The sequence below is a fragment of the Onychostruthus taczanowskii genome, unplaced genomic scaffold, assembly GCF_017590055.1.
Source record: "Onychostruthus taczanowskii isolate IOZ18803 unplaced genomic scaffold, ASM1759005v1 scaffold7, whole genome shotgun sequence".
Taxonomy (NCBI): domain Eukaryota; kingdom Metazoa; phylum Chordata; class Aves; order Passeriformes; family Passeridae; genus Onychostruthus; species Onychostruthus taczanowskii.
Window position 1 is genome coordinate 15,047,529 of NW_024504786.1, and position 15,474 is coordinate 15,063,002.

At 40.5% G+C, this 15,474-nt stretch overlaps 1 protein-coding gene across 1 annotated transcript in view; it reads right to left on the minus strand.

Moving 5' to 3' along the window:
* Nucleotides 1-548: 548 nt before the first annotated feature.
* The window catches only part of TGFBR3 (transforming growth factor beta receptor 3), a 111,507-nt gene continuing 96,581 nt past the window's right edge, over nt 549-15,474 (minus strand). Inside the window, exons 15-17 of the mRNA XM_041421437.1 lie at nt 12,800-12,835; nt 10,705-10,812; nt 549-4,508 (exon numbers count right to left, since the gene is read on the minus strand). Coding sequence (XP_041277371.1) covers nt 4,390-4,508; nt 10,705-10,812; nt 12,800-12,835 — 263 coding nt within the window. The 3' untranslated portion in view covers nt 549-4,389. The remainder of the gene's footprint in view (nt 4,509-10,704; nt 10,813-12,799; nt 12,836-15,474) is intronic.

Sequence of the window (15,474 nt, forward strand, 5' to 3'; positions counted from 1 at the left end):
CTGAATAACCCGGGGAAAAACCACTAAGGCTGCTCCCAAGTGCCCATAAAGAATATTCTGAACAAAAAATACAAGAAACAAATTAGAAAGCAGGATAGTAAACCCAAATTCTTGTCCTGCTGATGCACAGCAAAACTATCTGCTCCTGCACAGGAAGACCATTCAGTGATGAAAACAGTCCTGCTCACATGTCTCCAGTGTAGCTGCAGTCACAGGTGCAAGCCAGCAGCACTCTGCTGCTGCAGAGCCATGGGCTTCACTGTGCTCAAGCCAGGCTTTCTGCAGAATTCGACTGAGGCTGTGTCTTGACATGCAACAACTAAATGCCCACAGGATCAGAACTGTGCACTTCAACTTTGAGTGAAAACCAGCAGCATTCAACTAAACATATCTACTGGTTTCTGCAAGAAGCCATGATACTGAGTAATCAAACAAAGCCAATGGATGAAAGACTTCAGAAGTGGATACACAAAATCAAATCCTGCACACAATTCCCACTGAAATTTATGGGACATGAGACAGACTTAAATGAAGCATGACATCAATTATTAATAAATTGATATATACTTTATTATGCACAAGAGACTAAGATGACATGACACTGTGGTTATCAAAACTGTACAACTATGCATTTCCACAAGGCTCTGAAATACTGAGTGCTATATGAAATACAAATGGGGTGTTCAGACTGGCCACAGGTTTTAGCAAGTAAATTTCTTCCATTCTTTGATTTGGCATTTTCATCTAACAGAAAAATACTTTTTTATTCAAAGGTGAGAATATTGTGTTTGAACAGTCAGGACACGGCAGCAAAGATCTGATAATGCTGTGAACATCCCAATGAATGACAAACAACAACAGGGCACAACAGTCACCTCACATGAAGGGCTGCCAGCACAACCAACAGTACAGTCTTCTTGTGAAGCATGAGGTAGATATACATAAAAGAAAGAACATACACGAGAGGAATGGTTAGGAAAGAGCAGGGACAAGGTTACAATCATCAACATCTACAGACATTTTGCAAAATCCATTTTCATGTGGAAAATCCTACAAAAATAGCCTAACACAGAAAGATCTGATCTCTTGAAACACAAATGTAGTAATGTCCAAAACAAAATAATGTAGAAGGTTAGAGTTAGTGATTAGACAACACATGACAGAACAAGCAATCTACTTGGGAGTTTAAGTATCCTACTAATAGCTTTTACAGGCACAAGGTGTCCATTTTAAGCCCAATCCTCCCAATCTTACATAAGAAGTTCCTTTGCAGTTGATTCCATCATGCTGAAATTAACCACTGACTCCATCCATCCAAACCCCTGCTGGGACTCCTGAGTCTCCCTGGCCTTCTGGCCCCACAGGGCTCTGCCATGTGAGTCCAGCGTGCTGAAACCCCGTGGGGCAGAGGTGGGAATCAGTGCCTCAGCGTTCAGGAGCTGCCACACCACACACAGAGACCGGCAGTGGTGACAGATGGCTGCTACAAAACCAGAGACTGGAGGTGTATCAGGCTCTGAGCTGAGGGCAGCTTAACAGCTGCTGCAAAGCACTACACAATTCTGTTATAAAGTTATTCCCTGGGAATGCTTGGGTTTGGTTCTCTCTCTTTATTGAAGCAGAAATGACTCTTCCATCTGCTAAGCAGTCATGTGCCATTTTGGTAAACTCCAACACACAATTAACTCAGTTGTATTAAAATTGCTGAATTAAATAGCTGAGTATACCAAGTTCAGTTAATTTAAATTGTATTTCACACACAAGTCAACAAATCAAATATTTGACCTTTATATATTTTTGGTTTATCCAATGGTATATAGAAATCTGAAAATTATTCTAAAATTGAATCTCATTTTTGATAAAAAGATTGATAATGCAGCATGTTTCTCTCAAAAATATACAATTATCTATTTTACACAGAATTTTTCAACCTGTCCATCCCAACAACCAAATCTAACACTTCCTATGAGAAACTACTTAATAAAATATCTGAGGAAGGAAAGGGTTAAAATGGGGAAAGGAATTTACAAAATATGTAAATTTCACAGTAATTGAAATTAAACATTTCATATAGAGTAACTTACATTTATCTAAAACATTTAAATATATCTTTATACAGAAATTTAATGTAGTAAAATATAGCTATGATTGAAGTTAAAGACTCTAGTCTTCTTTGAAGACATCTTTAAAGACTTTACACATAGAATATGCTTTAACAATACATTCTGCTGAAGGTTAGGCAAAGCGCTTTCTTTTCAACCACACAGGCAGCACATTCATCCTCCCGACGGCTCGGAGCAGAGCCAGTCCTGCACACCCTCCTGCACGGGGTAACCACGCTTACATGACACCTGTCCAGTCACCAGCACTGCTCCCAGGCTGTAGCATCAAACAGTTCTGCATGTGTAACTCTCAGGCCCCCCTGCCTGCACGGACGCTGAGACCAGCCCTGGTTCAGAGCTTCCAACGGTGAGGACAAGGCGAGCGGTTACCCGTTTGCATAGGTGTTTGCAGGCTTGGTAACAGATTGGATTTAAAGTGAGTAACACTCTGCCTGATCCTGGGCACTTAAATCTTCACCTGTGCTGCACTTGGACCATCCTGGCATCAGCAAGGCACAAGTGTAGAATCAGCAAAAAATCTGCAGCACAGACTTCAGAGCAGACTATCACTCGAGTGTAATGAAGTCCCTTCCTCTCTTGTAGAACACAGGTAACCTTCACTACAACGAATGAAAGTTATTAATCTCATTTTTAGAGGAAAACAATGCTCTCTCTTCCTCAAAGAAGGATCAGTAGAACACATTACAAAGTGGCAAGTAACAGTCAAACAATTATATGTTAAAAGTGTCATTTTTTGCTTTTCATTTTGCATCAATCTGAAGGTGAAGATAAGGCAATGACACTAAAAATAGTGACAATTAGTACCCTTCTTCCATTTCCATATTCTGATACTACTTTGGGACCATCCAATCATAACATTCATACAACAATTTGACACAAACAACTGCACAACTTTTTTCAGAGAATAGCAAACAACAGGCACTAATTGTACATTCCTCGTGCCCTCAAACTCATCTCTTATTTCCAAGAGAATTTAGGCTAGCTAAAAGATTAGAACCAAATCAACTTCTTTAGCTCATCTATCTACCTATTATAAACTGAAAATACAGTTTTTAACTTTATATATATATATATATGTATTTATGGATTATATGTTCATGTATGGAAGGAATGCTGTACTAATTTCCAATTGGTAAACTGATTAGGCTGTGTATATCTCGATATATATCTATTTTCATGAAGACATTGCCATTAAAGGTACACACCCATCTATGTTAGTGCACAAGACCATTCTTTGTCTTAATTTTTGTGTGTGCCTGTATTTGGTATAGCAGATCAAAAAACCTCTTATAAAAGAGCTTTGGCCCATAAAACAAGAGAGGGAATGTTAGAGTGTGCTCTTTTCCAATTACCAAATCAATGACTATTATAACAAAAATGCATGGAACAAATCTGAAGCTGCAAACACAACAGGAAAGCAAATGAGATGCTGTAGCTGTAAGCTGAAAAAACAAAGATTATTCAAAACAGGCTAAATGTAGCTGAATAATAAAATGTTATTTACCAGGGAGATCTGACATTGATGCTTTCTTGCTCAGAAAAAGAGAAATCCTTTGACCTAAGATAATCTTTGTTCTTCTTATCTTATGTAGTGATAGGACAAGGAGTAATGGCTTTAAACTGAAAGAGGGCAGGTTTAGATTAGACATTAGGAAAAAACTCTTTACTGTGAGGGTGGTGAGGAACTGAACAGATTGCCCAGCAAAGTTGTGGATATCCCATCTCTAGCAGTATTCAAAGGCACATTGGATGGGGCTTGAGCAACCTGGTCTAGTGGAAGGTGTCCCTGCCCATGGCAGGAGGGTTGGAACTAGATCATCTTTAAGGTCTCTTCCAACCCAAACCATTCTGTGATTCTATAGCTGAATTCCCTTAATGAATACCTTGTGTCAATGATAAGGTTCAGGGAAAGGAAAAAAATCATATAGACAAAGCAGCATTTTTCCAAACTGGCATAGATTTCACATTGAGGGCCCACAGACCCCTAGAACAGGTTGCAGTACTGTAAAATTAGTAGCTTTGTCACACGCAGCATAACATGCTAACAAGATCCAACAGGCTGTGTTCACTCATGCATTGTGTGCTCATACACACACTCACACACACAGTGGCTTCCCCAAAACAAAATCAGTCAGGTTTTTTTTTCCTGTAAAAAAATCCCTCCTCATCTTTTTCAGAAGCAACCAAACCAATCCTTTCAACGTTAAGAAGCTGCTGTCCGATGTCCCCACACAGTCCTGTGCTGCTCCTCGGCTGTGTCCCCGGGTTAGGTGGCACTGCTGCTGGAGCAGGGGGTGCTCTGTGTGCTGCCGATGCTGTGCGCTGCACTGCTGTTCTCGGAGGCTGGCGGCGATGTAGGGACCTGCTGCCTTCCCGCTGTCTCCCCTGAGGGACAGGCAAGAGAAAAAGTGGGGTCAGGAGAAGGGAAACTGAAAATCTTGTCACAGAAAACAACAATCCATTTCTTCCCAGTCTTCCTCTTCTGGTGGTTTGTTTTCCCATGCAATTAACATATTGGGTAACAGACCTTAATTGGAGTATCTCTGAAAATGTTACTAGACTTTGGCACCTAAGCATTGTTGTGTACATGGGGAAAATACAGTGCTGTTTCCTTGAGATTTTACAAGCAGCTGATGGAAACTGCCAAGATCAACATTGTCTATCTTCTGTTGTCAGCTGTCACTCAAAATGGGTCCTTTTACACAACTCAGACACTTCACAGCTTTGCTGTTTCCAGGAAAAAGACCAGGAAATGTAGGATTTAGTTTTAATGCCAGTTTATAGAGCAGCATATTTACTAAAAGTGTAGCTTAAAACAATCTTCTTCAATCAGCTGGATACCACATATCCTGAGACACAGCCATTTTTGTCGTGTAGAAAAACAACAGGCTATCCTGAAAGCTTGACTTGATTTACTCCTAATACAACATGCAGGAAGTTTTCCTATAGCTACCACAGTATGTGCAGTGCTTAGAACCTGTAGTGAGAGCATGTCTCACCATTTATTGTTAACTGTTTACTGACAATAAATTAAAACCCCTTCACTATTTAGATTGCCAAGTCAAGCACTTGGAGTCTCCTCACACCGTTCTGCACCTGTGGCTGGGATTGAAAGGAAAAATCCAGCTGTCAACTAAGCACGAAAGTAATAAATTGTGCCATGTAATGCCTGAAAGATCATAATCAGGCCACATAGGAAACCATAACTGTGGCATTTTTAAAGTTACAGTGCTCAAGTCTGTAACCTTAGAAATATTACAAAATAGTCTCTTCAAAACAGATGGCAAGGCTTAAGTTTACATAATGTGCACTGTAGCTGCCCCCTCCCTTGAGCTCATCTCCAGCATGTGAACCTGTGATCTCAGTGCAGTAACAGGCACACTGCTGCTGCCTGAGCTGCAGACCTGCCATGGCAGCCAGCACCAGCACAGCTGCTTTCCCAGAAAAGGAGCAAGACAGAAATGATTTGTGGAATCATGGGCAGAGCAATAAGGAAAAATCAGAGGCTAGTACATCTCCTGCCTCATGAGCTTGTGGTGACACAGCTCTCCTGCTCCACATTATCCTATGTTATCCAGAATCTGATGCTGTGGGTCAGGTTTGCACACTCCAATTTTTCTTCCATGTGACTGCTTTAGTGACAGGCTGAAGGCTGGAGGCACAGCCTGCATCCAGAGGGTTACAGTGCAAGGACGAGCCAGCTTCCTCCCACAGGAGCTGCTCTGGCACATCCCCGTGCCCTGTGTGCTGCTGCCCAGCTGCCAGAGTCCGAGCTTCTCGGAATGCGGCTGCAGAGGAAATGCGCCTTTAACGCTTTGTGTCTCAGGCCACAAAATATCCTTCTGCAGGCTGCTCAGTACTCAGAGGTGCTGCAAACAAACAAGGGAGGTCTAAGGATTTCTCACAACAGAGGTTGCAAGTGCTCTGTGCAATGGAGACCAGCAGATGTGCTGCTAGCTCAAGCCACAGCCACAGCTGAAGTGCACTTAAGGCCCCACAACACACAGCTCTTGCCTTACACCCCACTGGTTTAGGAATGGGGAGGAAAGAAGGGGCAGGACAGGACACAAAACCCAACAAACTAAACTACTAAACCACACTGCCAAGGAGGCCAAATAAACTTTTTAAAAGAAGGTGAAGATCTTGTTTTTATATGCAGCATTCAGTCCAGCATTTTACTCTAGTGAGCAGATTTTAAGTCTGTTTTTCCCAGTGTAAGAAATAACTGTCTTAGCTCATACACGAGCTGTGGATTTCTGCTCACAGGCAGTAGATCAGAATCTACCCCCAGTCATCTGCAAAAAAATCAAGTTTCAGCTTTAACTTTGGAAATGGCTTTGTAACCCCCCAGAATAAACAGTATCAAATCAAAGTATGTGTCATCGTGCTGTACAGCTTTCATACGCCTTGTTTGGATGTTTCTTCCCCTCCTGACTTGCTCCCTTCTCCTCCCGTTGTTTGTGTACATGTTTTCCTTCCTTTTGTACTACAGGATATATTTATAAAGGCAGCGATAAGCAAACTCCCTTTCATTAAAACTAAACAAGTGAAGACAAACACCAGAAAGCAGCGAGGGGGCTGCAGACCCCCAGCCCCACCGCAGAAGCCGCCCAGGCAGCAGAGGAAGGGCAGCCACGGGCTCCCCCGGCAAGGCCCCCGGCCCCCTCCTCTCCCTGCAACTCTGCTGGTTACACACAGCTGTGGTCAGCCTCAGCACATCAATACAATCTGTAGGCATTTAAACATAAATTCATTTATAACCAAACACACGTTGTTTTTATTTTATGGTAAAGCAAAAGTGCAGTGCCACAGTCCCCAGCAAGCCCAATGGCTCACTCTCTTCTCCTGGTCCTCTGGAAAGTGTCCTGGGAGGCATCCTCCCCTCTCTTTGTGTTGGTAGGCTCCTTCCTTCCACTGTAATGGCCTCTGCAGCACATCATTTCTAGAGCACATCAGCAGCTCTGATGCACCACAATCACTTCTTGAACAATAACAAATGCTCCCTCAATAGTCTCAAGAAAAAAGAAAATCCAAATCACAGTGATGTTATGAACACACAGCCTAGCAACTACATCTGGACTGGCTGATTTTTCCTGTATTTTATTTCCTCAACACCTAGCTAAACCGTAGCAAACTTTTTTTTAAAAGAGTATTCAAGAAAAGGATGTAAAGAAATGTAAACAATCACTGAAGAGGCATTCTCCATCTGTCTTTTTCATATAAACAGCTTCATGTATCTCATGTTACTGAACCCAAACTGCTCAGAATGGACACATCTCATCTATTGACAGTAAACAAGCTTTTACCCATCTGAACGCGACAACATGCACTTTATTATTCACGCTTAGGAAAGCTGCCAGTTGTACTCCCTGTCCAGGAAGTCTGAATGTTTGCTTTTCTATCTCCATTTGCCAAATATAATTGGTTGCTATGTCAGTTTACTTTAAATCAGATCTCATAAAAAAGGGAGAAGTGGGGGAGGAGGGGACACTTTTAACTTCTCAGATTTTGGAACACTTTATCCTCTTAATTCGCAGCACGGCCTGAAGAAGGGAAGCGCACTTCCTTAGAGAACGCAGGCACGGATGTTTTCTTTAACACGCTTTACAAGGTTTAACGGTCTCATTAACTAATCAGGCTTGTGCCTGTCTCTCCTAAACATACTCAATGAACCCTACTAAGACATGTATTACATTGATACATATTTATATGATTAAATTATGAAGAGTTTCTGCATTCATGCACACTGCAAAATTTTTGCTTCTTTACAAGGCCCCCAGATAAATGAGGTTAATTGTGGCATATGTCTGGTATTTCCCTTAGTTCTTGGGTGCTCTCCAGGCAGCACCAACACCTTTCAGGCCCTTTAACTGACTAGAGAAAGGATCAAAAGTACTGAGTCTTTTTGCAGACAAGTCAGCTAGAATTCCTCCTCCGTTGTTTTGATATTAGCTTTCCCTCTCTCTTCTCTTACTACCTGTGTATCATAGGACATCTCTACTCCATGTTGAATTGCTACAGAAAATCTAGGATTTTCTAAAGCACAGCTGTGATGCTTTGGCAGAAATTTTTCATGACTGAAATTAGCAAAAGCCTTACATGACAACACAACAATCGTTGCTCAATATCTGGAGATACAATTCTACATATTTTGTAGTTCCTTTCTGCTATCACTTGCTTGAGGTTTTAATGCCAATGGCCTATCAAGACAAACAAAAGAGCTCATTCACATAACACTTTCTTTGTTGGCAGCAGAGACACACTAATAAAACTGTACCAGCAAATCTTACTACTGGCAAAAAGGTGACCTTTTGCTGCATTGCACATAGCACTACAGCAACAAAAATAACTTACTTCACACATCCCAAGCTGCCATTCTCTACCAGCAGTAGCTTTTATCTGTGCTCTGAGTATCAGCAAAACAGTTTTAGAATGAACTCATATTTTCCAACCTTTCGTCTAAACCATGTGTTGGAAACCCAGTACTACTTACAACAAAAGATGCCATTTCAGAACACGATTCAGCAATGCATAAATTCTCTAATGGCAAAAGACAGCCACTCTGTAGATGAAATTTGGATTACCTTTTTTTCTTCCCCTCCTCAAGTTAATAAAAGCCTGCAGGCAAGCTCTAAAATGTTTCCACTGGAGCTGGATTATCTTGTCTGCCACAGCAGTTGTCCTCTAAGAGGCTGTGCCTGCCAGAGCCTTTGCTGCAGTCTGCTGCAAGTTATGCTTTGCAGATTCAAGACGTTACACACAGTGAAAAATCACGTGCACAGGAACATAGGTGCACTTTCAGAATCCTTTGAAAATCTGAACCAGAAAACCTCCTAGATATTTTTTATAATTTCTGTGATTCTTTAATCTGATGAGTTACAGTGTCCCCTTTCTTTCTTATATTCATTACTTTTTGTCTGACCTTTTTCTCCACTTATTTTCATCTCTCAAGCACAAAGCCAGAGCAGCTGCCCTCTCCACTAATTGTATGTGGTCACCATGACTGATGTACTTCACTAATAGAATTCTTTTAACAGGATTGGTCCAAGTTCCACTGCTGCTGAAGGGTTTATCATGTTGGCTTCCCAGTGTTCCTTGAGTACTGACCCACAACGTATCTATAGATGGTTCTGTATGTGAATACAGATTGAAGTTCCACAAATGCAGGACCAAAGGTATTAATTAAACAATTAGTTCATTTTTTTTTTTGTTAATAAAAGTTACCGATATGGGAATTACTTAACTTCCCACTTACTCACTGAAATAGCACTTACTTTTCTTCCACAATGTTTCAGTACTTATATGAGATAGAATTATACAATTTATACATATTATCACAACCTTTAAATCTTCCATGTTTGCTTCAGTTCCAAACAAGTTTCATACACAGCTGATGCACTGAGAAGTATTAAACTGCTTATACAAAAATTGTTGCACTGCCAGCTGGAAAAAATGCCATAGTTTTTATTTCCAAATTAACATAAGCTTCTAGGTCATAATATTTACAGAAGCTGTAACCCAACAGGGCTGGATTCTCACTCCTAAATAGCTTCCATGAGGTTTCAGATGCCAGAAAAAAAAAAAAAAAACCCCAAACCAAAACCCTGCAGTGGGCAACAGGCAAATTTCAGTGCTCTAGAGCTGCACAGGCTTGGAGTAATTGACCTCACATTTTTCCCACCTCCCAGATCTTGGTAGGGTGCTCTCGTGAGGTCAAAAGTGGAAGTAGCTGGGAGCCCAGTATACTCTAAGGATCCTGAGATACCCCATAGTCCACAAGCAGCCAAGGTCACATGCTGGAAATCAAGGCTCCACCAGTGTCCCATCATTGTCTGGGCCATGCAACAGAAAGCTCCCCAAACACCTTCTTTATTCAATACAGTATTCTATTTTTGCTAATTTAGTTTAGCATGGGAAAAAAATTCTGAGACACTGGAAGATTACCTGTGATTAGAAGCTGCACCAATTCAGACACATTCCTAAGTATTTGGTTGCACACAATTAAGATTACACGTTACTTCTAGCAATTGAAAATAGTAATCGAAGAACGAAGGATTAAATAATTGTGATAAAAATTCTATGTAATCAAGGCCCAAGAAAAATTTTCAAGTCTAGTTATACTCAGAATATGTCTGTTCAGATAAAGCATTCTCTTAACCAGTTAGCCCATGTCTTGTACACATCAGCCTAATGCAGTAACTGCAAAAAAAAAAAAAAAAAAAAAAAAAAAAAAAAAAAATTACAAGTAGTATGGGGACCAAAAGGGATCCATTAACTGAAATATTAACTAAATTTGAAATACAGAGATGTTACTAATGATAACACACAAGCCAGGAATACTCAATTTTACTCATGCCCCAGGTGAGTTTCCAAGACTTGTGTTTAAAATTATTTAAGCAAATTTTAAACCATAACACGTAACATCTCCCTTTAGGGAAGGGCGGGTATCATTGGGCTGATATGCAGTAGAGGCTCATGGGAGGAGCTGCTGGAAAACTCCTGAGTAAGAAGGAGAGCAAGGCAATGAAGAAGGCCAGGATGAGCAGTGGTGGCTGGCTGCCCTCCTCCCGCGCGGCGGTACCTGTGCGCGAGTAGATGAACCAGAGCGCTCCGGTCAGCAGGGCTCCGATCACGAACGCCGCGAAGGCGATGCCCACCACCGTCAGCGTGTCCAGCCCGTACAGCACGGCTGCTCAGGGAAACACAAACACAGGCACTTCTTATTTTCAGAGGCAGATACCATTCTACAGAAATTCACCCTCACTCTTTCATGGAAGAGCTTTTTGAAATGTCATCGTTAACTAAGCACCGCTTTGAGAAACAGACTGGCAGATTTGCATCAAGGAAATGAAAGTGATGCTTTCCGAGTGGCTTCAGTCCAACCAACTGTTCCACATCACAAAGTAAAACTCCAGCTCAGCACACCCAAATCCGGAAAATGTTGCCAAAATTAAGCATTTTTGGTTGGCTGTTAATAACTGGCTTTCAATTAAGTATTCATTCATCTTTAAAGTGTGTTTTAAAAAGGCTGAAATGTTTAGCAAAAATGCTTTTCATTTAAATGGCCTAACATTCAAGCAAACTTTCCCCTACATCTTCTCAAGTTCAGTCTGAAATCTAGGTGGAGAACGGAACTGCTGTTAAGAGGGAAGAGATGCCAGCAAAAAGTCAGTGAAAACATAAATAGAAACAATTGTTTTTCACATTTGGCAACGCTTTCAATAACTGAAATTAATTCCAGATCACAAAAATAGAAGCACACACACACGTAAATCACTTTCTAGGGGAGAGGCCCTTTTGTAGGACCATTTCAAGGGTAACAGCATTTGGTTCCTGGATGTATTGTCCTCCAGTGCTAATCATCCAAACAGAAAAATTTTTGGCCTGTGTGTTTTTCTTTTTGATAATCAGAAATACTAAAAAAAAAAAAAAATCAATAATCATTCTGCAATATTTTAGGGAAATTTCTTCTTAAAAACTGATTTCTAGTTTTAGTATTTTTATTATCTCCCAGAAAATTGCTTAGTCCAAGGAATAACATTTTACTGACTGTGCTGGCCAGGAAATGAGCTGACAGGATCTTAGTAGTATCCTTCAGTGGAATTTTCAGTTCTCAGAACACAACCAACACCCTCACTTTACACATCCAGCAGATGCCCCAAGGACATCCCTCATCCTCTTTTGACAAAAGGCTTCTCCAGCAGCTCCTGTTGGCAAGGGCCTTCAGGACCCATTTCAGGGTGTTTGTGACCTAGTTTGCATATACAACACCTGACAGATAGTGTCTTAGAAGGTTTTTCTTTCATTTTTTCTATGACACTGTTTCTGGTTCCTTTGGCTACCTCTAGTCATTCAAATGTAAACACAAAAGACTAAACTCAACAGTTTTTTCACCAGGCACCAGTCAGTGTCCTCTCCTTTTAGGAGGAAATACAGTGGAGAGAAGGAAGTTACATGGAGAAGTGGCAGAAGCATAATTGCTCACTGGCTTTGCTATTTTGAATGAATTTAGTCTTGAAGACACAGGGACAGGAGCAGAAGAAAAACCTTCTTTGCACTTCCTCTTTAAATCTCCCTTTTCACCATTCATTCTCGCTTTTGGCTGCACATATCTGCACCTTCCTGTTTATTCTGGTGCTGGTTCTCTCCTTTTCTGGGTCACTAATCGATCCTGATTAAGGCACTACACCAAGATAACATTAAACCCAAAGAAATTAATTCATACCAAGGCATGATCATATCAAAGCATGGCCCGTACGTGCTGGTGCACCTGGGGCTGTGGTGCAGGACAGGAGTGAGGCTGAAATAGGACACAGGTAGGGCACAGAAGCTCTGAGGGATGGCACTGCTGCTCTAACACTGGTGCTGGGAAGCAGTGGCCTCAGCAGAGAGGGGGAGATAACACACACATCAGCACATGAACTTGCTAAGGCTGAGACTCTCAGTGGTGTTTCCCCAAACCTGATTTTCACATACACAAAAGGTCACAGTCCTCCCCTGAACACTGATTGGAACCTCTCAATCAATGATACAATCAGAATTCTGTTCTGTCTCTGAATTAAACATGCACACACTGAAGTTTCTTATGAAAGCTTGAAGAGAATTTTCTTAATTTATCTAATGCTTTGTAGGAAAACGTTTAAAGATTAAAAGAGATTGTTTTAAGAGTTACTTACGTGGCTGTCTCAGGTTTGGCTTTGGAAGGGAAGGATCTAATTTAAAACAAAGAAAATGCACAAAACCATGAATCAGAGAGAGTTCCACATGCAGCCTACAAACTATGCAGAAAGACATTAACTGTAATTTTTACAAACCATGAATTTCAAGAAAAGCAGACCAAATTCAGTAATCTCACTCATCTCAGAAAAATTCTTTTCATATACTAATTATTCCTCAAGGGACTCTATCTAGAGTATAGTTCATGCACCGTATATTTTGCTGGCCAGTACACTGCAACCTTTCCCAAATCAGATGTCATCAGGCATGACCCACAGTAACTCTGGTTATCCCTCTGTGGAACTCTTAAAGTTCTCAGATTGTGAAGGAAGAAAGATTGTGTTAAGGTGATTGCATTCATCTGACATCTGACCACTCACCAATCATGAGATACCAGCACACTAAATCACACACACACACACACAAAAGAACACACTCATTAAAGAATAGTGAGTTTTATAGCACAATACATGCTGCTTAGTCCAAATTATATGAATATGCATTGATTCACCCATTTTCCTGAGTCCTACATGGTATTCTGTCTTGGAAGCTGTGTGGTTTTGTTTTTATGGTTTAGTTTGTTTGTTGTTGTTGTTTTGGGTTTTTTTTGGGGGGGGGGAGTTTAAAACTTTATTATTATATATAAGAAATAAAAGTGCACAGGTATTGTTCAAAGATCAAAGATATTATTTTAGGCCAGAATATCAAGTATCATCATCCTAGTGATAAAGATATCACTCCATAACAGAAAGAGACAAGTAAATGTTTGAAAAAATGAAGAACTTCCACTCCTTTTTCTTAATTGGCCTCTCTTATCTTTCTCCAAGAATGCCCCTTCAAGCAGAAGAGCTAGAGATTCTGGCTTCAGACCCAGGGACTTGTTTGGTTAGCTGCAGTTTGATTCTGGATTGCCCAGCAACTCAGGGATTTCATTTCTATTCTGGTGTATCTGAATGTGATCAGTGCAACAGATGTAGAAGGATTTGATAAGACTGTGTTTCAGAACTTGTTTTTGTATCTTTAGCATCAGTAAAAAATAGTTTAATTCATTTCAATGCACACATAACAGCCCATGAACACTTAAAATAAATATATTTATTTATTTAAAGTGTTCTTGATTAAAACTATGCTTCTAACTTCTAAAACCCAGATGGCAGCACCAAACTTCCACAATATCCTTTAGACCATTAGGCCCTGAGACACATGTGCCTACAAAACCCAAAAAAGCATTTTATTCTTAAATTGTGTTATTGTGTCTTGTTCTAACACGTATCTCTTGCAGATGGTAGAAAACAGGTGGAACAGTAGTAGGAGACAGGTGAGGACATAGAGGGGTGTGTGGGGTGGTATATGCACAAATAACCTGGAAAGTTATCAAGTGCACATAACAGCAAAAGTATAACTAAATGTGATCTGCAAGGAGGGCTGGACTGAAACCACGGAGCCCTGAGAAGTACAAACATGGGTAAGGGCACTGTAAGATTGTCCAAACACTCCACTGGCATATCCCAAGTGCCAAGGAAATGCCTTCTGAGCTGAGGAGAAAATGAATTTTCCATGCTATTTCTACCACTGGCCTCCCCAGAGAGAATATGAAATCAGCTAATGATAAGCTGTGTAGCTCATTATCAATTCTCTTCAGACATCCAGTTCTTAAATGTATTTTATTGCAATTTGCTCAGAGCAACTCAGAAGCAGTGAGGATCACTGAGGTCCACAAAAAACATCTAATTTAAAAACAAGTGCTGCCAGCCTTTAGAATTATCAACACTTTCTATACCTTTGTAGGATAGAGGCACTTGTTAATTACCCTTTTGACCTTCTTTCTATGTCCTGTCTATTTTTGCTGTAGAAATAATAATCTAAAGTTTCTGCACTTAGAAAAAATCTGAACAACACTGGTAAATTATTTCAACAGAACATGTATTTCCTAGCACATAAATGGCCATCTGTGTGCCTTTCATGGGAGTGGGATAGAGCATGGGGAAGTGCAGGAATGCACAAGGAACGTATGTGGCATGGGGTCAGGTTTTAAACACTTCCATTGGGATCTATTGCAAATTCTCATTTAGATATAGTATTGTGATTTATAATACAGGCAATGATAGTTATAAGCTTGTCTGAAGGAAAAAAACACCTTAGCAATGACCAGTTTGTTCTGACTTTTGAAATGTCCAGCCCATGACTTTCACACGTGGCTTGATGAGGAGAACCAGTGGCACATAGTGTGGTTTGCAATAGTGAAAGCTGGTTCTGTTCACATCAAAGAAAATTAAGAATGCTACCTCTGTAGGAGAACCAGTGGCAGTACCTCACATAGTGTGGTTTGCAGTAGTGAAAGCTGGTTCTGTTCACATCAAAGAAAATTAAGAATGCTACCTCTGAGAGGTAAATACTCCTGTTCAATAACATGATATAATTTCTTCTCCAAATAGTAGGTTCATGTATTGTCCAACAATGGCATTTGGCTTTAAGAAAAGGGTTTTGATTCACTGCAGAACAACTGCATACCAACAAAGCTACATTGTTAATGTGCCACTTTGTATTTTGTCTGAAAGCTGGGATATGCTGGGGAGATTTCCACCAAGCGTCCTACAATTATACAAAATCACCCACAATGCAACAAAATACTCTA